The 24792-nt window shown below is 35.5% G+C and overlaps 1 protein-coding gene across 3 annotated transcripts in view; it reads left to right on the forward strand.

Moving 5' to 3' along the window:
- Nucleotides 1–24792, forward strand: part of BRIP1 (BRCA1 interacting protein C-terminal helicase 1) — a 182315-nt gene that overhangs the window by 31970 nt on the left and 125553 nt on the right. For all 3 annotated transcript variants that reach the window (XM_027519783.1, XM_027519780.1, XM_027519782.1), the window contains exon 7: nucleotides 21646–21936. In XM_027519783.1, coding sequence (XP_027375584.1) covers nucleotides 21646–21936 — 291 coding nt within the window. The remainder of the gene's footprint in view (nucleotides 1–21645; nucleotides 21937–24792) is intronic.

Genomic DNA, 24792 nt, shown 5'->3' on the forward strand with positions numbered 1-24792 from the left:
GTATATGCTCTCTATCCAGTTGAGGAAGTTTCCTTCTATGCCTAGTTTGTTTGTTTTTTTCTTTTTGGCCACACCTCAGGGCTTGTAGGATCTTATAGTTCCTTCACCATAGATGGAACCCATGCCCCCTGCATTGGAAGTGTGGAGTCTTAACCTCTAGACTGCCAGGAAGTCCCTCCTTCTATTCCTAGTTTTGCTGAAAGTTTTATAATGAATGAATGTTGAATTTTACATTTTAAATTTTATTGCATCCATTAGTAGGATCACACAGTTTTACTCCTATATCCTGTGGATGTATTGACTTAATACTGTTTGCTTTTTGGATGCTGACCCAACCTCACACTCAAATGAAAGCTGTAATAAAACCCACTTGTTCATGATGTTGTACCCTTTTTATATCTTGCTAGATTTGATTTGTTTTGTTGAGAATTTCTTGCATGTATGCTTCTTAATGATACTGGTCTTTAGTGGTTTGTGTATGTGTGTATACATTTTATTTTGTTTTGATATCAGGGTAATGCTGACCTTATGAATTGGAAGTATTACTTAAATTTTTGATAGAATTCACCAGTTAAGCTATCTGGGCCTTGCAACTTGTTTTTGGAAAGAGTTTCACTTATATATTTAATTGCTTTAATAAATATAGGACTATTCAGATTTTCTGTTGCTTCTTGAGTCAGTTTCAGTAATTAGTATCTTTCAAGAAATTTGTCTATTTTATTCAAGTTTTTAAGTTTATTGTCATAATATTCAAAATATTCTCTCTTTAAAAAAAGCTGTAGGATCTATAGTGTTATTCCCTCTTCATTTCTAATACTCAGAATTTGTATTTTTTTCTCTGTATTTTTTGATCCATCTGGATAGAGATTTATACATTTTTGTTATACTTTAAAAACTTTTGTTTTTGTTGATTTTTCTTTAATGTTTTTCCATTTTCTGTTTCACTGACTTCTGCTTTTGTCTTTATTTCCTTCATTTTGATTTTTTTAAGATTTATTCTGTTTCTAACTTCTTAAGATTGAAGCTTAGATAATTGATTTTGAACCTTTCCCCCCTAAGACAACCATTGAAAAGTATACATTTCCCTCTGCTTTCTGTGCATCACACAGATTTTGATATTATGTTACTTTTCCTTTCATTTTCCTATTGATTTCTTTTTTGACCCAAGATTTATTTACAGTAAATAAACACTAAATAGTTTTTTCCCCAGATATTTTTCTCTTACTGATTTGTGATCTGTGTGGTTAGAGAGCATATTTTGTATGATTCTAATTCTTTTAAATTTAATAATCTGTTTGTGAAATCTCTGAATTTTTAGAAAGAATATGTATTCATTTATAGACTACTCCTCTGCTATTTGGTGAGTTAGTCTATAAATGTCAATTAGCTCAAGTTGTCTTGATTGTGTTGTACATGTCTTCTGTATCATATTTTTTTTGATCTACTTATAAAGCAGAGATGGAGAAGGCAATGGCACCCCACTCCAGTACTCTTGCCTGGAAAATCCATGGAAAGAGGAGCCTGGTAGCTGCAGTCCATGGGGTCGCTAGGAGTCAGACACAACTGAGCGACTTCACTTTCACTTTTCACTTGATGCATTGGAGAAGAAAATTGCAACCCACTCCATTGTTCTTGCCTGGAGAATCCCAGGGACGGGGGAGCCTGGTGGGCTGCCGTCTATGGGGTCGCACAGAGTTGGACACGACTGAAGCGACTTAGCAGCAGCAGCATAAAGCAGAGAAGAGGACTACAGATTCTATAATTGTAGATTTGTTTCTGTCACATTTATTTATCTTGCTTCCTGGAATTTAAACTCTGATATTAGAAGTTGTATATACACCACCCTTATGGCAGAAAGTGAAGAGGAACTAAAAAGCCTCTTGATGAAAGTGAAAGTGGAGAGTGAAAAAGTTGGCTTAAAGCTCAACATTCAGAAAATGAAGATCATGGCATTTGGTCCCATCACTTCATGGGAAATAGATGGGGAAACAGTGAGTGTCAGACTTTATTTTTTGGGGCTCCAAAATCACTGCAGATGGTGACTGCAGCCATGAAATTAAAAGACGCTTACTCCTTGGAAGGAAAGTTATGACCAACCTAGATAGCATATTCAAAAGCAGAGACATTACTTTGCCAACAAAGGTCTGTCTAGTCAAGGCTATGGTTTTTCCTGTGGTCATGTATGGATGTGAGAGTTGGACTGTGAAGAAGGCTGAGCACCGAAGAATTGATGCTTTTGAACTGTGGTGTTGGAGAAGACTCTTGAGAGTCCCTTGGACTGCAAGGAGATCCAACCAGTCCATTCTGAAGGAGATCAGTCCTGGGATTTTTTTGGAAGGAATGATGCTAAAGCTGAAACTCCAGTACTTTGGCCACCTGATGCGAAGAGTTGACTCATTGGAAAAGACTCTGATGCTGGGAGGGATTGGGGGCAGGGGGAGAAGGGGACGACAGAGGATGAGATGGCTGGATGGCATCACTGACTGGATGGATGTGAGTCTGGGTGAACTCTGGGAGTTGGTGATGGACAGGGAGGCCTGGCGTGCTGCGATTCATGGGGTTGCAAAGAGTCGGACATGACTGAGCGACTGAACTGAACTGAACTGATACATTTAAGATTTTATCTTCTGGGTGCGTTAACCTGTCCGTCATTAAGAAATGTCTTTGTTCTGAAATCTACTTTGCATAATTAATGTAGTTGCTCTGACTTTCTTAGGATTAGTGTTTGAGTAGTGTATCTTTTTTCATCCTTTTAACTTATCTGTTTTTACATTTAAAATGGGTTTCTTATACATCATTGAATCTTCTGTTTTTATCCACTGATAAACCCTGCCTTTTAATTGCAGTGTTTGGCCTTCTTTTGGATTAATTGACCGTGATTTAGGATTCCATCTTTTCTCCACCATTTTCTTCTTACTATAACTCTGAGTTTGTTTTGGAGTTTCTCTGAGATTTATAATTTGCATCTTAACTTCTTTCACTTAGTAATATTGAAGATTCCTCCTTGTCTTTTCATGACCTGATAGCTTATTTCTTTTAGTTCTAAGTACTGTTGCACTGTTGGAATGTACCATTGTGTATTTATCTGTTTACCTCCTGAAGGACATCTTGATTGTTTCCAAGTTCCGGCAGTTATAAATAAATCTCTCAACATTTGTGTTAATGGATATTTGTTTTTACCTCCTTTAGATAAATACTAAGGAGCGTGACTGATCATAGTGTAAGAGTGGGTTTAGTTTTGTAAGAGACTGCCAAGCCTTCTTTCAGAGTGGCTGTACCACTTTGCATTTCACCAGCAATGAATGAATTCCTTTTGTTCCACATCTTCATATCCTTGTCAGCATTTGATGCTGATCATTGTTCCTGATTATAGCCTTTCTCATAAGTGTGTGGTATTATCTCATTGTTGTTTTAATATGCATTAGTCTAATGACATACATTGTTGAACATCTTTTCATATGCTTATTTGATACCTTTTTGTCTTGTTCTTTGATTTTGTTCATCAGAATTTTGTAGTCTTGTACATATTTTATCAGATTTATACCCAAGCATTTAGTTTTTGAGGTACTAATATAATTGGTATTGTGTTTTTAATTCCAAATAATCCAGTTGTTCATTGTTGGTATGTTAGAAAGCAATTGACATTTTTTATTATTATTTATGTCTGCACTGGGTCTTTGTTGCTCTGCCTGGGTTTTCTCTAGTTGCAGCGAGGAGGGGCTACTCTCTAGTTTTGGTGCATAGACTTCTCATTGTGGTGGCTTCTCCTGTTGTGGAGCACAGGCTCCAGAGAGTGTGGGTTTCAGTAGTTGTAGCAAACAGGCTCGGAAGTTGTGGCTCATGAGCTCGTAAGTGCTGGCTCAGTTGTAGTGGCGCAGGGGATTAATTGTCCCATGGTAGGTAGAATCTTCCCAGATAAGGGATTGAACCCATGTGGCCTACACTGACAGCTGGATTCTTAACCACTAGACCACCAGGGAAGTCCAGAAAGTAATTGACTTTTATAAATGAACTTTGTATCTTGGAACCTTGCTATAATCACTTACTAGTTCCAAGAGGTTTTTTGTTGATTCTTCCAAATTTTCTACATAGATACTCAGCAAACAGACAGTTTTATATCTTCTCTCTCAATTTGTATACCATATATTTATTTTTCTTGTCTTATAACATTAGCAAGGACATACAGTTGAAAAGGAATGGTGAGAGGGAATAGCACTGGCTTGTACCTGATCTTAGAAATCTTCAACTTTCTCATCATTAAATATAATGTTAGCTTTAAGTTTTTTGTCACTAGTCTTTATCAAGTTGAGGAAATGCCCCATTATTTCTAGTTTACTGAGAGTTTTTATCATGTATGTTTGGATTTTGTCAAATGCTTTTTCTGCATCTAAGATTTCCCTATAGCTCAGATGGTGCCTGCAATGCAGGAGACCTGGGTTCAATCCCTGGATCAGAAGATCCCTTGGAGAAGGAAATGGCAACCCACTCCAGTATTCTTGCCTGGAGAATTCCATAGCCAGAGAAGCCTGGTGGGCTATAGTCTATGGGGGTCACAAGGAGTTGGACATGACTAAAGGAATATGTGGTATTTCTTTTTTAGCCTACCAGTGTGTGATGGGTTACACTGATTGATTTTCAAATGTTGAACCAACCTACATAACGGGGGTAAATCATACTTGGTCATGGTTTATAATTCTTTTTACATATTGTTGGATTCAGTTTGATAATATTATCTTGATATTGTTTAATGTGGACTTTTGCATTCGTGTTCATGAGAGATATTGGTGTGTAGCTTTCTTTTAATGTCTTTGCCTGACTTTGGTATTTGGGCAGATACTGGCCTAATAGAATGAGTTGGCAGCATTCTTTCTGCATCTATACTCTGAAAGAGATTGTAGAGAATTGGTAGAATTTCTTCCTTAAATATTTGGTAGAATTCACAAGTGAATCTGTCTAGGTGGTGCTTTCTTTTTGGAAGATTATTAATTATTGATTTAATTCTTTAATATATTGAGGCCTATTCATATTGTTCATTTCTTCTTGTGTCAGATTTAGCAAATTGTGTCTTTCAAGGAATTGATCTATTTCATTAGGTTATCAAGTTTGTGGACATAAAGCTCTTCATCATAGTTTTTTTTATTATCCTTAGTGTCCATGGGTCTTGTAGTGATGTCCCTCTTTCATTTCTGATACTAACAGTTTTTAAAAATATTTATTTGGTCATGCTAGGTCTTAGTTGTGGCATGCAGGATTTTCCATCTTTGCAGCCTGTGAGTGCTGTGGTTGCGGCTTGAGGGCTCTTTTAGTTGTAGCATGCAGATTCTAAGTTGTGACATGTGGGATCTAGTTCCCTGACCAAGGATCAAACCCAGGACTCCTGCAATGGGAGCTTGGAGTCTTAGCCAGTGGACCACCAGAGAAGTACTAATATTAGTTAATTTTTGTCTTTTTTCTTTTTTTCCTTAGTATTCTGGCTAAAGACATTGATTTCACTGATTTTTTTTTTTTTTTCAGAGAAGCAGGTTTTGGTTTCAGTGATTTTTCTCCTTTGGTTTTCTTGATTCAATTACATTGATTTCTGCTCTGTTATTCTTTTCTTCTGCTTTATTTGGATTTAGTTTGTTCTTCTAGTTTCCTAAGGTAGAAACTTAGGTTACTGACTTTAGATCTTTCTTCTTTTCTACATATGCTTTCAATTTCCCCCACAGCACTTCTTTGACTGCCTACTATGTATTTTCATAGGGTATGTTTTTATTTTCATTTAGCTGAAACTACTTTTAAATTTCTCTTGACTTTTTTTCTTTGATCCATGTGTTGCATAGTTGTATGTTGTTTAATCCTCACTTATTTTGGGGTTTTCTGGTTATCTTTTTGTTATCAATTTCTAGTTTAATTCATTGTGGGTCCAGACATTGTATTTCTATTTTTTTAAACTTTTTAAAGTACATTTTGTCCCCAGAATGTGGTCTTCTTGGTTAATGTTCCATGTGAAGTTGGCAAAAATATGTATTCTTCCACTGTTGAATGAAAGTCTATAGATGTCAGTTCTATCTAGTTGATTGGTGTTATTGTTGAGTTCAACTATGTCCTTATTGATTTTCTGCTTGGTTTTTAAAAATCACTCAGTTGTGTACAACTCTTTGTGACCCCAGTCCATGGAATTCTCCAGGCCCGAATACTGGAGTGGGTAGCCTTTCCCTTCTTCAGGGGATCATCCCAACCCAGGGATTGAACCCAGGTCTCCCACGTTGCAGGCGGATTCTTTACCAGCTGAGTCACAAGCGAAGCCCAAGAATACTGGAGTGGGTAGCCTAGCCCTTCTCCAGCAAATCTTCCTGAAGCAGGAATTGAACTGGGGTCTCCTGATTGCAGGCAGATTCTTAACCAACTGAACCATCAGTTATGTCTCTCCATTTCTGATAGTGACTTCAATCATTATAGTGGATTTAGCTATTTCTTTTGCATTCCTGTTAGTTTTTGTCCTATATAGTTTGACACACTGATGTTAGGCACATACATGTTGAGGACTGTTTTTTTTTTGCCTTGGAAAATTGGTTCCTTTATCATTATGCAATGACCTTTAAAAAATCTGATAACTTTCCTTTCTTTGAGGTCTTCTGTATCTGAAATTAATATAGCTACTTCTTCTTTTTGATTAGTGGTAGCATGGTATATTTTTCTCCATCCATTTACTTTTAATCTATAAGTGTCTTTATATCTAAAGTAGATTTTTTATAGACATCAAGTATTTGGGTCTTGTTTTATGATCCTCTCTGACAATTTGTGTCTTTTAACTGATGTACTTAGACCATTGATGTTCAAAGTGTTATTGACAAGGTTGCATTAATATTTACCATATATTTACTCTTTTCTGTTTGTTGCTCTTGTTCTGTGTTCCTCTTTTTGTTTCCCATAATAAACATTTTATTTATTTATTTTTGTTTCATTTATTTATTTTAAAAGGATTAGGGAGATAATTCTGTTTATTGTCAAAGATCAAGAAACAAAATCTGGAAATGCTCTATTATAAGTGCTGAGGAGCTACAAAGGAGGGGTAGGGTGAGGAGACACAATAATACACAGCATTCTTTTGAGGAGCTCCAGCTCTTCATTCTAACACTTGAATCAAAGAGAGACAGCTGTCCTTTGTCACTAAGACTGCAGAAGAATGGAAACCTCACTCAGTGTATCAGTTCCTATAGGGCAAACAGAGCAAGAACCTATTTAAAGCTGATGCAGAGGCTACTCATGGTCTGCTGGGAGCCCCCATGCCAAGTAGACTGGATGCTGAAAGTGGTCCTTGGCTGCCAGAGCTGGCTGGTCCTGGCTTCCTAGATCCTGGACTTCTCTTGATTCTCAGTGACAAGATTGTCAGTTGAATACAGTTGGCCATTATGACCTGTGGACAGACTTATTCTAATATCTCTTTTGGCTTTATTCATTAGGGCTTGAATTTTTATAGGATCCTCTACATTCTTATTTTCTCTGAAGGCAATTCATATCCTCCTGATGGTGTAAGTTGTGTAGTTGTAGGTGCTGAAGTGTTTGCCCTTCTTCAGCATTGCTGGGTACAGATCCAGAACTTGTGTCGGGCTGAGGGTGCCATCTTGGGACAAAAAACCACCAGTGGGTCCTCTTTGCAGAGGTCCTGAGTTTAATGTGACCTGCAAAACTTATGCAGCCTTAGGGTGTGACTTCGCTTTCACTTTTCACTTTCATGCATTGGAGAAGGAAATGGCAACCCACTCCAGTGTTCTTGCCTGGAAAATCCCAGGGATGGGGGAGCCTGGTGGGCTGTCGTCTATGGGGTCACACAGAGTCGGACACGACTGAAGTGACTTAGCAACAGGGTGCCTGAGCCAGCCACATGCATGGGCTCTGCTCAGGCAGTGGCCCAAGGATTGGCACAGGTCCTAAATAAGCATTTTATTTGATTCCATTTTCTGTCCTTTCTAGCATAGCCATCATATTTCTTCCTTCTTCTTTCCTTCCCTCCCTCCCTTCCCCTTTTTCACTGGTTGCCCTCGATTTTGCAGTATGCATTTATGGCAAATCCAAGTGTACTTTCCCATAACACTATACCATTTCATGGGTAGTATGAGTACCTTATATACAGTATAATGCTAATTTGTCAGTCCATCCCTTGTATCATTGCTGTCATTTATTTCATGCCTATATAAGCATATAAATTGACTCTTGAACAAATACAGGGGTTAGGGGCACCAACCCCCCAGCAGTCAAAAATCTGTGTATAATATTTGACTTCCCAGGTGGCTTAGTGGTAAAGAATCCACCTGCAATGCAGGAGACAAGAGTTTGATCCCTGGGTCGGGAAGATCCATTGGAGCAGGAAATGGCAACCTACTCCAGTATGCTTGCCTGGAAATCCCCGTGGACAGAGGAGCCTGGTCCTGGACAGAGGAGATACAGTCCATGGGGTCACAAAGAGTCAGACACAACTGAATAACTAAAGAACAACAACAACAAATTTAACTACCAATAGCCTGCTGTTGACCAGAAGAGAAGTTTTACCAATAGATAACATAAAGTCCATTAACACATGCTTTGTATGTTATTTGTATACTTACAGTAGAGAGAGGAAAATATTATTAAGAAAATCATAAAGAGAAAATATCTACAAGACCTTTTAGAACTAACACCCAAAAAAGATGTCCTTTTCATTATAGGGGACTGGAATGCAAAAGTAGGAAGTCAAGAAACACCTGGAGTAACAGGCAAATTTGGTCTTGAAATATGGAATGAAGCAGGGCACAGACTAATGGAGTTTTGCCAAGAAAATGCACTGGTCATAACAAACACCCTCTTCCAACAACACAAGAGAAGACTCTATACATGAACATCACCAGATGGTCAACACCGAAATCAGATTGATTATGTTCTTTGCAGCCAAAGATGGAGAAGCTCTATACAGTCAGCAAAAACAAGACCAGGAGCTGACTGTAGCTCAGACAATGAACTCCTTATTTCCAAATTCAGACTTAAATTGAAGAAAGTAGGGAAAACCACTAGACCATTCAGGTATGACCTAAATCAAATCCCTTATGATTATACAGTGGAAATGAGAAATAGATTTAAGGGCATAGATCTGATAGATAGAGTGCCTGATGAACTATGGAATGAAGTTCGTGACATTGTACAGGAGACAGGGATCAAGACCATCCCCATGGAAAAGAAATACAAAAAAGCAAAATGGCTGTCTGGGGAGGCCTTACAAATAGCTGTGAAAAGAAGAGAAGCAAAAAGCAAAGGAGAAAAGGAAAGATATAAGCATCTGAATGCAGGGTTCCAAAGAATAGCAAGAAGAGATAAGAAAGCCTTCTTTAGCGATCAATGCAAAGAAATAGAGGAAAACAACAAAATGGGAAAGACTAGCGATCTCTTCAAGAAAATTAGAGATACCAAGGGAACATTTCATGCAAAGATGGGCTCGATAAAGGACAGAAATGGTATAGACCTAACAGAAGCAGAAGATATTAAGAAGAGATGGCAAGAATACACAGAAGAACTGTACAAAAAAGATCTTCACGACCCAGATAATCACGATGGTGTGATCACTGACCTAGAGCCAGACATCCTGGAATGTGAAGTCAAGTGGGCCTTAGAAAGCATCACTACGAACAAAGCTAGTGGAGGTGATGGAATTCCAGTGGAGCTATTCCAAATCCTGAAAGACGATGCTGTGAAAGTGCTGCACTCAATATGTCAGCAAATTTGGAAAACTCAGCAATGGCCACAGGACTGGAAAAGGTCAGTTTTCATTCCAATCCCAAAGAAAGGCAATGCCAAAGAATACTCAAACTACTGCACAATTGCACTCATCTCACACGCTAGTAAAGTAATGCTCAAAATTCTCCAAGCCAGGCTTCAGCAATATGTGAACTGTGAACTTCCAGATGTTCAAGCTGGTTTTAGAAAAGGCAGAGGAACCAGAGATCAAATTGCCAACATCTGCTGGATCATGGAAAAAGCAAGAGAGTTCCAGAAAAACATCTATTTCTGCTTTATTGACTATGCCAAAGCCTTTGACTGTGTGGATCACAATAAACTGTGGAAAATTCTGAAAGAGATGGGAATACCAGACCACCTGACCTGCCTCTTGGAAACCTATATGCAGGTCAGGAAGCAACAGTTAGAACTGGACATGGAACAACAGACTGGTTCCAAATAGGAAAAGGAGTATGTCAAGGCTGTATATTGTCACCCTGCTTATTTAACTTATATGCAGAGTACATCATGAGAAACGCTGGACTGGAGGAAGCACAAGCTGGAATCAAGATTGCTGGGAGAAATATCAATAACCTCAGATATGCAGATGACACCACCCTTATGGCAGAAAGTGAAGAGAAACTAAAAAGCCTCTTGATGAAAGTGAAAGTGGAGAGTGAAAAAGTTGGCTTAAAGCTCAACATTCAGAAAACGAAGATCATGGCATCTAGTCCCATCACTTCATGGGAAATAGATGGGGAAACAGTGGAAACAGTGTCAGAGTTTATTTTTTGGGGCTCCAAAATCACTGCAGATGGTGACTGCAGCCATTAAATTAAAAGACGCTTACTCCTTGGAAGGAAAATTATGACCAACATAGATAGAATATTCAAAAGCAAAGACATTACTTTGCCAACAAAGGTCTGTCTAGTCAAGGCTATGGTTTTTCCTGTGGTCAGGTATGGATGTGAGAGTTGGACTGTGAAGAAGGCTGAGCGCCGAAGAATTGATGCTTTTGAACTGTGGTGTTGGAGAAGACTCTTGAGAGTCCCTTGGACTGCAAGGAGATCCAACCAGTCCATTCTGAAGGAGATCAGCCCTGGGATTTTTTTGGAAGGAATGATGCTAAAGCTGAAACTCCAGTACTTTGGCCAACTCATGCAAAGTGTTGACTCATTGGAAAAGACTCTGATGCTGGGAGGGATTGGGGGCAGGAGGAGAAAGGGACGACAGAGGATGAGATGGCTGGATGGCATCACTGACTCGATGGACGTGAGTCTGGGTGAACTCCGGGAGTTTGTGATGGACAGGGAGGCCTGGCGTGCTGCGATTCATGGGGTTGCAAAGAGTCGGACACGACTGAGCGACTGAACTGAACTGAACTGTACCACTACTGTAAGTTTGCATCATCTATAAGATGAAGCATCAATGTAAGTCATTACCTACAAAAATGCTGTCTTAAATGATACAAAACACCAGAGATGTTATCTGTATTTCTAACACTAGATAAAATGAAAAGATAATGTGAAAAAATAATTTGTATTTGTTTAGAGGTATAAAAATTTGTATATTGATATTGAAAAAGCTTTATGATATTTCTTTATGGTAATTTGGTGTAATTGAAACAGTTGCTTCACAGTAGCCTGACCTATACACTAGTGAATCAATCATCATTCAATTTTTAAGGCATAAAGTATTACAGTCATGTTCATAATATGGTATTAGAAAAACATTGTTACTGTTTACTTTCTTGCCCACTGTAAATGGAAATTCCTTAACATAGCTGCCTCAGTTTCCCCTCAGAGCAGGCTTTGTTAAGAAAACCAGAGTGCTCTGGTATATTTCAAAATGGTTCCCTTCCCCCTCCCATTACTGGGAGCACAAGGGTGTTTTTCTCCCCAGTGTGTTGAGGGAACCTGATCTGGCTCCTAGACATAACTCGCACAATATCTGGGAGCCCTCCATGTTAAGTGCCCCTAAATTTTTAACTAAGAGAGTCATGCGTATTGAGTCTGTAGCAGTTCATCATTTATGGTTCAGGCTTTGTTAGCCCAGCACTTGTTCCTGCACTGGTTTTCCCTGGTACTGCTGCTCCAGTAAGCTGTTACTTCCTGTATTCAGCTGTCTCCTAATCTTAAAGGCAATGGATTGTCCTCCCCTCTCTTACAAATACAGGAAAAGTTATTGATTTTTCAGTTTTTTCGCCTTTTATCTGTCAGGATGGAGTGGCCACTTCCAAGCTATTTATATCAAAAATGGAAACCAGAAGTCTACCTCCATTTTTTAAATAAATTTACAAATCACGAAAATTATTTTTTCCTTCATCCTCTTATTTCCTTTTTCTAGTTCCCTTCATCCCTTTATGTAGATTCAGGTTTCTATCTTGCATAATTTTTCTTTTAGCTTAAAAGGCTTCGTTTAACATTTGTAGTATGGCCCTGCTGGTAACAGATTTTTCTGTTCATTTTTTTTAAAAATGTGATACAGTGTACATAACAAAATTTGCCATTTTAACCATTTTTTGTGTTCAATTCAGTGGCATTAAATCTATTCTATTCACCTTTTTGTGAATTCTTCTATCTTCCCAACTGAAACTCTGTACTTAGCAATAACTCCTGTTCTCCCTTGCCTCAGCCTCTGCATAACTACCATTCTCCTTTCTGTCTGTGAATTTAACTACTCTGGAACCTCATGTAAGTGGAATTGTACAATGTATGTCCTTTTGTATCTGTGTTATTTCATGTCTTCAGAGTTCAGCCATGTTATAGCATGTGTCAGAATTCCCTTTTATGATTAAGTAATAATCTGTTCAATGCCTGTATACCACATTTTGTTTATCCATTCATACTTCAGTGGTCATTTGAGTTGTTTTCCTCTTTTGGCTATTGTGCATATGCCAATATTGTGAATATATGAATGCTGGTGTACAATTATCTTTGTGTCCATCTCTGCTTTCACTTCTTACGGATATATACCCAGAGGTGGGATTACTGGATCACATGGTAATTCTGTTTAATTTTTTGAGGAATTTCCATCGCATTTTGCACAGCGACTACACTATATTATATTCCTACCAGCAATGTAGGAAGGTTCCATTTTTTGTTTTTTCCTGGCTGTGTCTTGAGGTGTGTGGAATCTTAGATCCCTGACCAGGGATTGAACCTGTGCTGCCTGCAGTGGAACATGGAGCCCTAATCATTGGACCACCAGGGAATTCTCAGGAAGGTTCCAGTTTCTTCACATCCTTGCCAAGCACTTGTAATTTTCTATTCTGTATTCTGTTTTCTTTTTAAATTATAACCATCCTAGTGGATGTGAAATGGTATATCTTTGTGGTTTTGGTTTGCATTTCCTAATGATTAGTGATGTTAAGCATCTTTTCATGTGCTTATTGTCCATTTACAAATCTTTTTTCCTCATTAATTAAGTAATTATTTATTTGGTTGTGCTGGGTCTTCCTTGCTGTGAGCAGGCTTTCTCTAGTTGCAGCGAGTGGGGCTGCTCTTTGTTGCAGTGCGCTGGCTTCTCATTGGCTGGCTTCTCTTGTTGCAGATCACAGGATCTAGGGAGTGTGGGTTTCAGAGTTGCAGCACAGAGGCTCAGTGGTTGCGGCTCATGGGCTCATTAGTTGTGGTGCACAGGCTTATTGCTCTGTGGCAACTAGTGCTGCTTTAGAGGCTTATGTACTGAAAAATTTGTCTACTAAAAAAATCTCTTTCGTTTATAGCATTTTGGTCAGTATGTAGAAGATGACATCACAGGATGGCTTTGTTTTCTCATTTTAAAAGATTAATTGAAAAAAGTTTGAAAAATGCCAAAATACTGTACGATAAAGGAGAAGATAAAAATGTCAGACAATTCCAAAGGATTTTTGAAGTAAAATATACAACTGCAAATATCATAAGGGTTCGGTTGGATTAATTTTCACCAACTAAATAATAATATCGTTTTACCACTGTTTCTGTATTCCTAGGTTCTTTTTGATTCATGGCTTGATTGTTTAGATTTCTTAATCATGTAGTTTTATTCAAGAAAAGTACATAGTATATTTCCTACTATAGCATATCCAGAGGCACATGATGCCAGTTTGTCTCCCTACTGCTAGTGTTACAAATCGACTACTTGGTCTCCATTATAAAGGCATATTTTCCTTTTGTAATTAAGAAGTAATCTTTGGAGTGATACTTGGAGTTTATGTGAGTATCTTGTTTCCCAACAACATTTACCCAGTGATTTTAGCATCCATTTATGTACCTTGTAGGAATCAACTATTACATGGCAGTTGTAAAATAGTAATTTTTAAGATTTTACCATTCTGTTTACAATTTTCAGCTAGCATTCTTCTCGAAGGAAGAACTTTCCTTTTTCTCCCCCATTTCCTTTCTTTGATTCTTTTTTCCTTTTTTTTTTTTTTTGTTGTTGTATCAATAAATACCCCAGGTATTTCTCATGAAGTTGGTCAGTGTGACTACTTGCTATACTTTGAGACTCACTGCTGTAGTCACATCTGTATAAAGTGCTACTGTTCCAGGAGGACTGTTGCTCTGTACAGGTTGGTCATCTTTATATTTGTTCTTAAACTGAGAAGTCTTATAGAAATATGATTGTTCTAGTATAAATGTAGATTAAAAATTATACCACTTTGGGGTGTTCTTGGTTATAAACTCAGAAACTGAGGCAGCTGTCTTAAGGAATTCCCATTTACAGTAGGCAAGAAAGTAAACAGTAAGTGGAGAGTACGGTAACAGACACTTATGGTATCAAAAAACAACCGTGAAAAGGATCTGTCTTAATGTGCTAGCCCACTGCAGTTTAACATATTGCTTACAACCTTCACAATAGAATTTGAGTGACTTCAGTTACACATTCCAGGAGACTGGCAGTCTGTTACAATCAGAATCTGAACTTTAGAGCAGGCTAATTTACAGCGATGGGATGAAGAAAGTTGTGGATTTGTATTACACACTCTCACCTGACACTGTATCTGATCCCTTACCTGCTGATTGACATCTTGAATGAGCTCTTTGAAGCAAGTTCCAGCTTAATTAAAACGTTTGCTTGGTTAGCAGTGATCTGTGAAAGCCTGTGATAAATATTGAATCAGGTTCACCTGCTGGTTGCTGTAAGTAGATAAACAGCTGCCTTGTGCAGTTTAATCATGAAACTGTGGCAGTAGAGTACTACTGTTTGAATTTTTAAAAAAGAATAATTGAAACGGTATAGTTATGTCACTTTCGCTATCTTAACTAGAGTGTGTGCCTATGTGAGATTTTGCACAACAGGCATTCAGTACCTCTTTGGATGGCATGGACAACAGCAAATGGTTGATAAAGATTAACAGTAAACCTTCTTTCATATGTCTCAAAGTATAATTCAGTATTCATTGACTTGTTTTTACCACTAGTTCTTCATGTGTGTGATGTTTGGAAATAAAAAAGGGCAGTATTTTGCTTTTCTTTTTGTCAAGTTAAATGGTAAATTAAAAATGATCTTGTTAATTAAAACTTTGAGATTTAAGGTTATGAATTCTAACTTCTCACAAATCTGTCATGAATTTTGTAGCCACTTGAAGAACTTCAGATTTTATTTTTTCATCTATAAAATGGAGTTAGCAGTAAACATTAGTGAACTAAATGTTATAGAATTTTGTTAATATTGCATAATTAACCAACATAAAGAGAAATTAATTTACAAGCAGTAGAGGAATCTTTATAAAATTATCTTCTTTGGACTATCAAGTTGTTTATTCCTTTACAGAATTAATGTGACTAAGCAAGTTCATTGTAAATAAAATGCTATTTCTGTTTTATTTTCTTTGTAAAATCAGACATAAATTCTAAAATAAAGTCCTCACCCAAATAAGTCACAGTCTTCTGTGAGCACATGATGGTAAGTTATGGACTCACTTTCTAAAAATGCATACAAAATTGTGTTTGTAGTTTCTGGGTGATCCCAAACTCTCCTCTGTAACAATACATATATGTAAATTAGGAATCTATTTCCTAATCAGTTAAGTTGAAAATTTTAGTCAGGCGAGATTAAGATGATAGTTGTTCTGTTAGGTATTAAGCTGCTGAGGAGCAACCCGTGTATTTGCTGTTTTAGGTTTCATTTGAAGCACTTTTTAGCATTTTCTAGGTGTGTTGTGTATGTACTACGTTCCTTAGCTCCAAGGATTATCTACTGTAGTGGGGATTCCTAATTTTTTACCTAACGTTTTTATAGTTTTATTCCTGTCATCAGTTTGTTTGGAAGTTTATGGGGAAAATAAAATTTTATATAAGTCACACTTAACCTGCTCAACACTTTTTTTGATCTTTATCTATGTTGATACATAGAACTCTGGTTTGTATTTTTTTAAAAATTATTTACAGTATTCCACTGATAGACAAACTCCACAATTTATTTACTCATTCTTTTGCTGACACATTTAGCTTATTTTCCTCACTATTAAAACAGTACTACAAAGAGTATCCCTGTTGTATCTCTCTGAATCTGCAAGTCTGTCACTAGCATGTATGACTAGCAGGCTCATGCTGGGCCAAGGGTCTGTATATATTTGATATCACTGTATCACCAACTTGTTCTTCAAAGTGATTGTGTCACTTTATACTTGGATCAGCAGTGTTTAAGAGAGTTGCTTTATATCTTTTCTGACACCCAGTCTGGTGAATGTAAATGAAATACAATTAGGGTTTTAATTGCATTTTTCTAATTAGTTTCACTGGTGTCTCAGACAGTAAAGCGTCTGCCTACAGTGCAGGAGACCCAGGTTCAATCCCTGGGTCGGGAAGATCTCCTGGAGAAGGAAATGGCAACCCACTCCAGTACTCTTGCCTGGAAAATCCCATGGACGGAGGCGCCTGGTAGACTACAGTCCATGGGGTTGCAAAGAGTCGGACACGACTGAGCGACTTCACTTTCTTTCTTTCTAATGAAGTTGAACATCGGGTTGCACATCTTTTCAGATGTTTGTTGGGTTTTCTGCTTTTCTCTCCTGTGATTTTTTTGTTCTTGGATTCTTATTCTTCTATTGGGCTTTTAAAACATAGGTTTGTTGGGATTCTTTATGTGTTATGAAGACTGATCCTCAGTTGGTTATATGCAGCGTATGTATCTTCTCAGGATTGTTTTCAGTCTGTTGTCCTTTTGGTGTATTGTTTAAGAAATCCTTCCCTATATTGAGGTCCTAAAGATATTTTTCTGTATATAGGGACAGAGATTTTATGACCCATACAATCTAGAATATTTCCTCTCTGGTCCTTTGTAGAAAGAGTGTGATGCTTGCTCTAAACAGTCTCTCAACTGAAGAATTTTTGTTTTTCCCCCATGTGGAACATAATGTCCATCTTGTTAGAAAATATTTGCCTTAACTGTCAACTAATAATAAGTTAAAATGATTTTTATGAAGTAAATTTTATAGCTTATACTTAAGAATATTTTGTAGTTGCATTCAGAAAATAATGCACTTAGAGTACTAAGTGAAACTGGTATTGATAATCTCCTATAACACACCTTGTAGAACAATTAAAAAGTGAAGGTCTCTTTATCGGTGGGATGAAATGATCTTTGTCATTGTCTTCTATTTGGCCTAATAATGTCAGGAATTCTAATGTTTCTTGAATGAATGAATGGATGGATGGATAGATGAATGAATGAATGTACATGTAGAGTGCTTAGCACAGGGAGGGCCTTAATAAATGATAGTTATTAAATGAATATATCAGGATATGTGTTTGCCACTCACAACTAAAGTGGCCCAAATATTAACATAACAAGATGATTTTTCTTTTTGTTCTTGAAAAATAACAAATTGTCCTGTACTTTTTTTTAAAAGCTAACCTTTTCATTTTGAGGTTACTTTTTGATATGTGAAGAAGTAAAATTTGGGCATCAATTAAACATCTACGGATAAATAAAATGTGGTACATGGGTACAGTATTTGGTTTAGGGACATTAGTCACAATCCATCAATTAAAAAAATTAAGTTACAGTTATATGCAAAATACCATGCTCGGTGAATGAGTATATGAAGTAGCGTAAGACATAGTTTCTGTCCTCAGGAATTTGCAGTGTGGTTGAAAGACAATGCATGCACATATGGAAAAGTATGTTACTGTTTCATGGACCTAGTTTTCTCTATTTCATGCAGATAAGCTTCTTTCTGGTCTTTTCCCCCTCTACTTTATGTGCTAATTTTTCGTATTAAACATCCTTTTATGCTTACTTTTAGAATTCATTTCATAGACTCTGTTTAGATACTCCCCTGATGTATGAACTCACAAAATAACTTTTCTGACAATGCAGTCATTTCTCACTACTCCTTTATTATTATCTTTTTTCAGGCATATTTAGTCACCATGCTAATTTTTATTTTTCCAAGTAAATATAGTAATTTTAACACAGTAATTTTCATTGTTGTTCAGGGGAAAGGTTGGCGAGAGCTATGAAACTTTAGAGGTTGACACAGTTATCTTAATCTATTTCTGATTACAACCTTGTGAAAGGAATAGTGGCAAGGACTCAGAAGTTGCCCTTTCAAGATCAAATATTATATTCATTCTTTATCCTTTCAAAAAACATTAATGCATATCTATATAGTCTGAGAAGAGAGGGAATAAATAGAAATTGTTGGACACAAAGATAATTTTCTAAAATCCCTGGTTGCTCCTAAGAACAGTTTTTGGCTATTGTAGATTTGAAATGTATTTTTAAACAGTTGACTCCTACATGTGGAACTAATACAACTGTCACATCCACATCTCTTATGATAGTAGATTTTTGGGGGGCTGTTATTTGGGTTAAGTTTTCTTGCCTTTTGTTGAAGAAAAGGAACTCTAGACAGTTTCCAGCTATGGGAAAAGAAGTCATCTCTTAAAGAGATTAGTTCTACCATATGATATTGCTACTTAACAGTTCTTAGAGATTTCAGGTTTGGGGAGCCTATGTGTTTTATCTTTCTTGAGGTTTAGATATATTAGATGAGAAAGAATACTTTTTAATTTATTCTCCAGTTTCCTGATACAATCTATATGAATTTAAAGAGCAAAAACAAAAGGAAAATATCCTTGTGGGAGGTAAACTTGATCATTTGTCAGCAGGAGAATTACTTGGTGAAAAATACTTAATTTTGTTCACCTGTTGTTTTAAGATCCCTAGGTCAAAGAGTTTCAGAGAGAAGCCAGAAAATATTAGCCTAATTTTGAACTAGAGGATTTTATGAGTTCTTATCATTACTGTTTTCAGGATTCTTTCTCTGTTTTCATACAAAATTGAAAGTTGGTGATTTTGGTACAAATAATTCTCTTTTGTTCCTAAATAATTGTTTTTTTTTAAGCCTCTGTTCTATTATTGCGTTCAGTGTTTTCCATCTTCAACTATGATTATACCAAATCCTTTAAACAGGAACTTCAATAGAAGATCACTTCTGAAGAAGTAATTTTTCTTTAAATCTGCAAATAAATAAGAATCAACTTTCTTAGTTTCTGTCTTCTACTCTACTTGCCCAGCCACTCACTGAAAACCATCATCTTGAGGAGTTACCCTTGATTTCATAAATTGTATAATTCAGAACACTTGAAGATTTAACCAACATAAAACATTTTTAATATAAAAATTAGTTCTGTTTTATAATTTTTTTTCAATTACGGAGTGAAAAACACATTTAAGGTACATAAATAAAGCTACTCTAGTAAGAACTTTCTAAAACAAGTCCCTGTATCTTTTGCTTTTGTTAGTTATGCTGTTAGTGTAACATTTTAAGGTAAGCAGATCCCTTTAAAAAATTACTAGTGCAAATACTGCTTTTAAAATTAAACCATTTGAATGCAAAGCAGAAAGTTATAAGACTGTATAACAGCATCCTTTTTTATTGGAAAAATATGAAAGATACATATAGGAGGATCTGCTAGTTATATGTGGTGGTTGACTTATTTGTATTTTTCTATAACGTTTGAATTTTTTGTTTAGAAAAATAGCAGAATGAAAATAAAAGGAGTAGATCCTAAAGCTTTAAGTGGAATTCATGTTGAAAAGTATCATATCAAAAAGTAGGTTTTCCAAGCCATGAGAAAAAGACTACTTTATTGAATTACTTTTAGGCTTGTATATATCCATAGAGAATATCGTAATACATTGGGCCTAGCATTCTAATATTCACAATGAATTTAACTGTATCATAGGGAAGAGATATAATTGAGTAAAAAGATTGAAAATATGAAAATAAACTAATTCTGCTACCAAGAGTTACCTTAATTCTTTTACTAAGTTAATTAATTTGATCATTGAAAAGGACAAAAAGGAATTCAGTCAGAAATACCATGATATAATTTGCATTCCATTTTCTGTGTGACCAGAAATTGTTAGATATTGCAACATATGTAACATAAACCACATGTCAGCTGTTTCCTGCCTCACTGTTGACAAGAGCCCCATTCATAACTCTTCTTTTATCCTTTCAGTGAATAAGTAATTATTCAATATAGAAGGCAGGATATTTGGAACTGGCTATTTAATGTGGCAGCACTCTGTAATGAAATCTGCTGTTACTGGCAACCTGAGAGGGGAATGTAACAATTCCAGCATGGCTGTAACTTTATCTGCTTTGACTGACTGTTTATTTGGCACATCAGTGAACCTTTTATCCCAGTGAGTGACAGCTCCAGAAGGGTCACATTTACATCCATTCTATCATGTATTGTAATATTTAATGGCGGACAAGGTTGAGTGAGACTGGGAGTAATTTGAACTTGCTTTTCCACTGAGTTGAGGCTAAAAGACAGCTTGATCCCCAGTATTGTGGTGTAACATGCTATGACTTAGCATTTGTTTATGAAGGCTAATCTTACTGATTATAATTAAAAAAAAAAAACTTCAGTTAAATGGAGTGTTTGTTCTACTAAACTTAAACTCTCTAGTACAAGTTCTCTTAAGCTACTGTGCTATTTAGTATTTTTCCCTATCAGTGACCATTCCTATAAACTAACCATTTCTTAATCTTTCTCTTAAAGGAGGCTGCATTCTGTCTCATTTGTATAGTAACTGAAGTTGAGAAGAGAGTAGTTATTAAGAACCAGTGTGTTCTAATATATAGCATTAAGCTATTTTTTTTTTTAATATTTGAGTTTGGAAATAGAGAAAAGCCAGGTAAATATTATAACGTACTCCTGATGTTCCATATGGTATATTTAAGGAGCCATTTATATAACTTTTAATTATGAAACTGAATTGAGTAAAATTGTCTAGGAAAAGCTATCTTGAATGATAATTGTACTGATGGATTTATATTTGATGACCGGTAATTGAATTTCAGATATACTTGTTCCACACAAGCAGTCTGTCTTCATTATTAAATATTAATAATTTGCATTCATTTTCATACCTTTGCTAGAGAATAGTTTTCTCTTATTGTTTTTGAGTGATGATTTAAATTCAGCTTGATGTTTCTATTCTTTTGTAAGTTATGTTAAAATGCTTTTTAAAGTACTGGTTTATTAAAGGATATTTGAATGGATTGTGCTGTGAAGAAAAATAACACTCTTAAATCTAAACTGTAATATCACAATTCACTTGAAGCCTAAGCAAAAATGAAAATTGTCTTTCGTTTTGTCTTAGTTTTATAATTTATGAAAGAGGAGAATTAAAATATACTTAAAACATTTGGAATTTGAGAGTGGGAGTAGTATGTTAGAAAACAATGCAAATATGGAAACATTTATAACTCAAGAGAGAAAGAGAACCAATTTGAAATTGAATTTGCAGTTTTTTCTTTAAAGGCAAATTTTAGATGATGTGACATTATGGAATTTCCCTTTATTTGGCAACTGTGATTCGCTACTTATAGTTTTCATTCCATGAAAAGTTTGATAAAAATTTTATGGTAGTCCAGACAATAGTCATCTTTTCTTTCCTTTGTTACAGCCCCCTGGTCACTGTTCTAGGTGCTGTTGTTCTACCAAACAAGGAAACAGTGAAGATTCTTCAAATACCACTAAGAAGGATCATGGGGGGAAGTTCAAGATACCCAAAATATATTTTGGGACACGCACACACAAGCAGATTGCTCAGATTACTAGAGAGCTCCAGAGAACAGCGTACTCAGGGGTCCCGATGACTATTCTTTCCAGCAGGGATCATACTTGTGTCCATCCAGAAGTAATGGGTAACTTCAACAGAAATGAAAAGTGCATGGAATTGCTGGATGGAAAAAATGTGAGTAAAGTTCATTTATTTTAGGCAAAAAATTAGACTGAAAAGATAAAAATTACTCCATTTTTAATGTGTTCATTTTATATGTACATTTACAGTGATAACTTAAGTCAGATTGATTGCTAGTGTTGATATTTTTTAAAAAATAATTTTACCATAAGGAAATCTTTTATTCAAGTTTAAAATTATTAGTTTTTGTGCTAAAACATGGGGATATTTATTTAATTCCTTGAAAATTAATTTCCATGTCTTAATTTCTTCTTTCAAAGATAGTCAAACATAGAGGTCAAATGAGAAAAAAACATTTAAGTGATTTAGCCTAACTAGATCTAATTGATATATTTTATATATTAAAAAATTTCAGAATAAGGTAATTTGCATACGACCTCTCTGGGCAAATTTTAAAATGTTTTTGAATTGAGAAATGTAATGATTTCACTGTCTCATCATTCTGATTAGTATAAACTTCTTTTTAAAATTACAGTAAATTATTAACTAAAGATATGTTATTTATGGATTTGAAATTTTCTGGGGAAATTTAGAATAATATGAATTTTGGCTAGGTGGAAATAAATAAATCTCACTAAAGTAATGATTTTTTGATAATATTTTGCCAGTATTAGTTTAGTTGTCTGTGTACCAGTTAGATAACTAGTTTACTCCAAAATTGAAGTTACAAGTCTGGAATTATACCCAGAAATTATAGTTGAACCATAAATTGATAGTATATGAAATGACCAATGATATTTTAATATATTTTGAAAGTTGTGTCTTTCTGTATTTTGTTGAACCAACATAGTTGGTTCTACACAAAAGTCTAAGAGCCATAGCCTCTTAGACTCTAGTTTCATTTAACTGTATATCATCCCCTAATGTATAATGTGAATAGATTATTTTTTATTATGCTTTTCTTTTTCAATGCTTCCTATTATTATATGAAATTTATTCAACCTTTATTGGAATTATTCAAAAGAAGCCTCAATAGATACACAAACCCAATAGATAATATGAAATATAAGTACTAAAGGGCTTCAATGGAAAAACTTAAATGACTTTTTTAGAATCAAGAAGAGAATACAGAATAACTGAATCAAAACCATTGTTAAAATTGTATGATCATATTTGTTTCCATATATATTCTTTGTAACTGAGGAATTGTGCAATCTTTTCACTGTATATTTAAAAAGTTCTCTTCAAAGAGAGATAAAAATATTAAAAAGCTGAATGTTAAAAAAATAATAAAATAGAGAAAAGGCTCTTCATGATAAAAACCCATAAATTTTATACTTAAGTAGACTTCTTTCCATATGTGGCTAACTGATCTACTAAATTCCTCAAATGCTTGAAATTTGTTTTTAGTCTGTGCAGAAAGATTTGCTGGCATAGTCATTATTTTTTGCTACTTGCTATTGAGAAACTTATCATGTGATTATGCATTGAAAGCAAATATTTTATGTAATCTTTTAGAATCCTGCAGTGCTGGTTATGTCTTTTGATTGATCTTTACTCTCCTAAGTTTGAATCTTGTAAAAATAAAAATCAAATAGACTTGAATATTCAGAACTTTCACTGGCCTTCAGGTTCTGTTTTAAAGTAAACAAATATTTTATTTTTGAATATTAACAATATAAATAATTGAAGCTATCTGCATTTGTCTTGACCTAATTCTGCCTCAGAATGGCTAGCTCATAAGGCATACATGAGCATTCTTTTTCTTGTTCCCAAGCCATAAGGGTAATTTGGTATTGTAATGAGGGCCAATTACAAAGTCACTAAAGGTGTCTGTGTTTACTATGGCTGAATTACCAAAGAGAAATGATAAATTGATAACTGACAGTTTAAGTGAAAAAGAGTTTAGAGTGTGATAACACTTCAATTGACAGACTCCCCTCTGGGTTATATTACACTGCTAAAATGGATGAGCTTTTCTGGTTTTGCTATCAGCCTGCACAGCAGTGTCATTCTAAGTGCCCTTAAAGTGTAAACTTTCTGATTTTTTGGCTTGATCCAAAGGCACATGTGTTTTTGTTCACTGTTTCTCTTATATTCCTATACTGGAAAAGCAATGCACATATCTGCTAAAAGTAAAATTTTGTTTCAATTAAGAAAAAAATCATCTTAACTAGCCCTAGAAATCATTCTAAAAAATTATTTTAGGTATAGAAGAATATCTGTTTTTTGTTAAGATGAGATTTAACAGTCCATAACCATAGACTTGAAGGCAACTTAGTGATCACTTTGTTATCAGTACAAATAAAAACTTTCAGAATAGTATGAAAGGTACTTGGAATGAAGAAATGGTGAATGTCATTATTAAGCTCAATCTGATATCAAAGTCAGTATGAAAGATACTTGACATATTTCCATATTTGGGTCTCTAGACCCAAAATCATAGAATTTTAGAGCTAGAAAGAACTTCAGAAATGGCAGTCAGTGGTCGGAGAACTCTTCAAAGGCTTCTAGTTCAGCTACTCTTGATGCCTAGTCACATGAGAAAGATGGGCCCTGAAGTTTGCCCAGTGACAGACAACTAATCAGCAAGAAAGAAAGCAAGTTTTCTCTTAACCATTACAGTTTTCACTGCATTAGAAACAAAAACAAATGGTGGCATATGGTATAGGGAAGTTGACATGGCATGAAGGATTAAAGAGAATAATAGAGATTAGATAAAGTAAGTGAAAATAATACAAAATTGAAGCAAGTGAACATGGTTAGGTGAGCCCTTTCTAATTCTGATTTTTAATACCTTGGAGGAACAATAAGTAGTATGGCTGAATTAGCAGTCCTCAGCTGACCATTTCTTGTCCTTGAATTTGCAGACATCTTTTGTAGGTTATGACCTTTTTATGAGTTACTCCA

This window comes from Bos indicus x Bos taurus, chromosome 19 (genome assembly GCF_003369695.1).
Source record: "Bos indicus x Bos taurus breed Angus x Brahman F1 hybrid chromosome 19, Bos_hybrid_MaternalHap_v2.0, whole genome shotgun sequence".
Taxonomy (NCBI): Eukaryota; Metazoa; Chordata; class Mammalia; order Artiodactyla; family Bovidae; genus Bos; species Bos indicus x Bos taurus.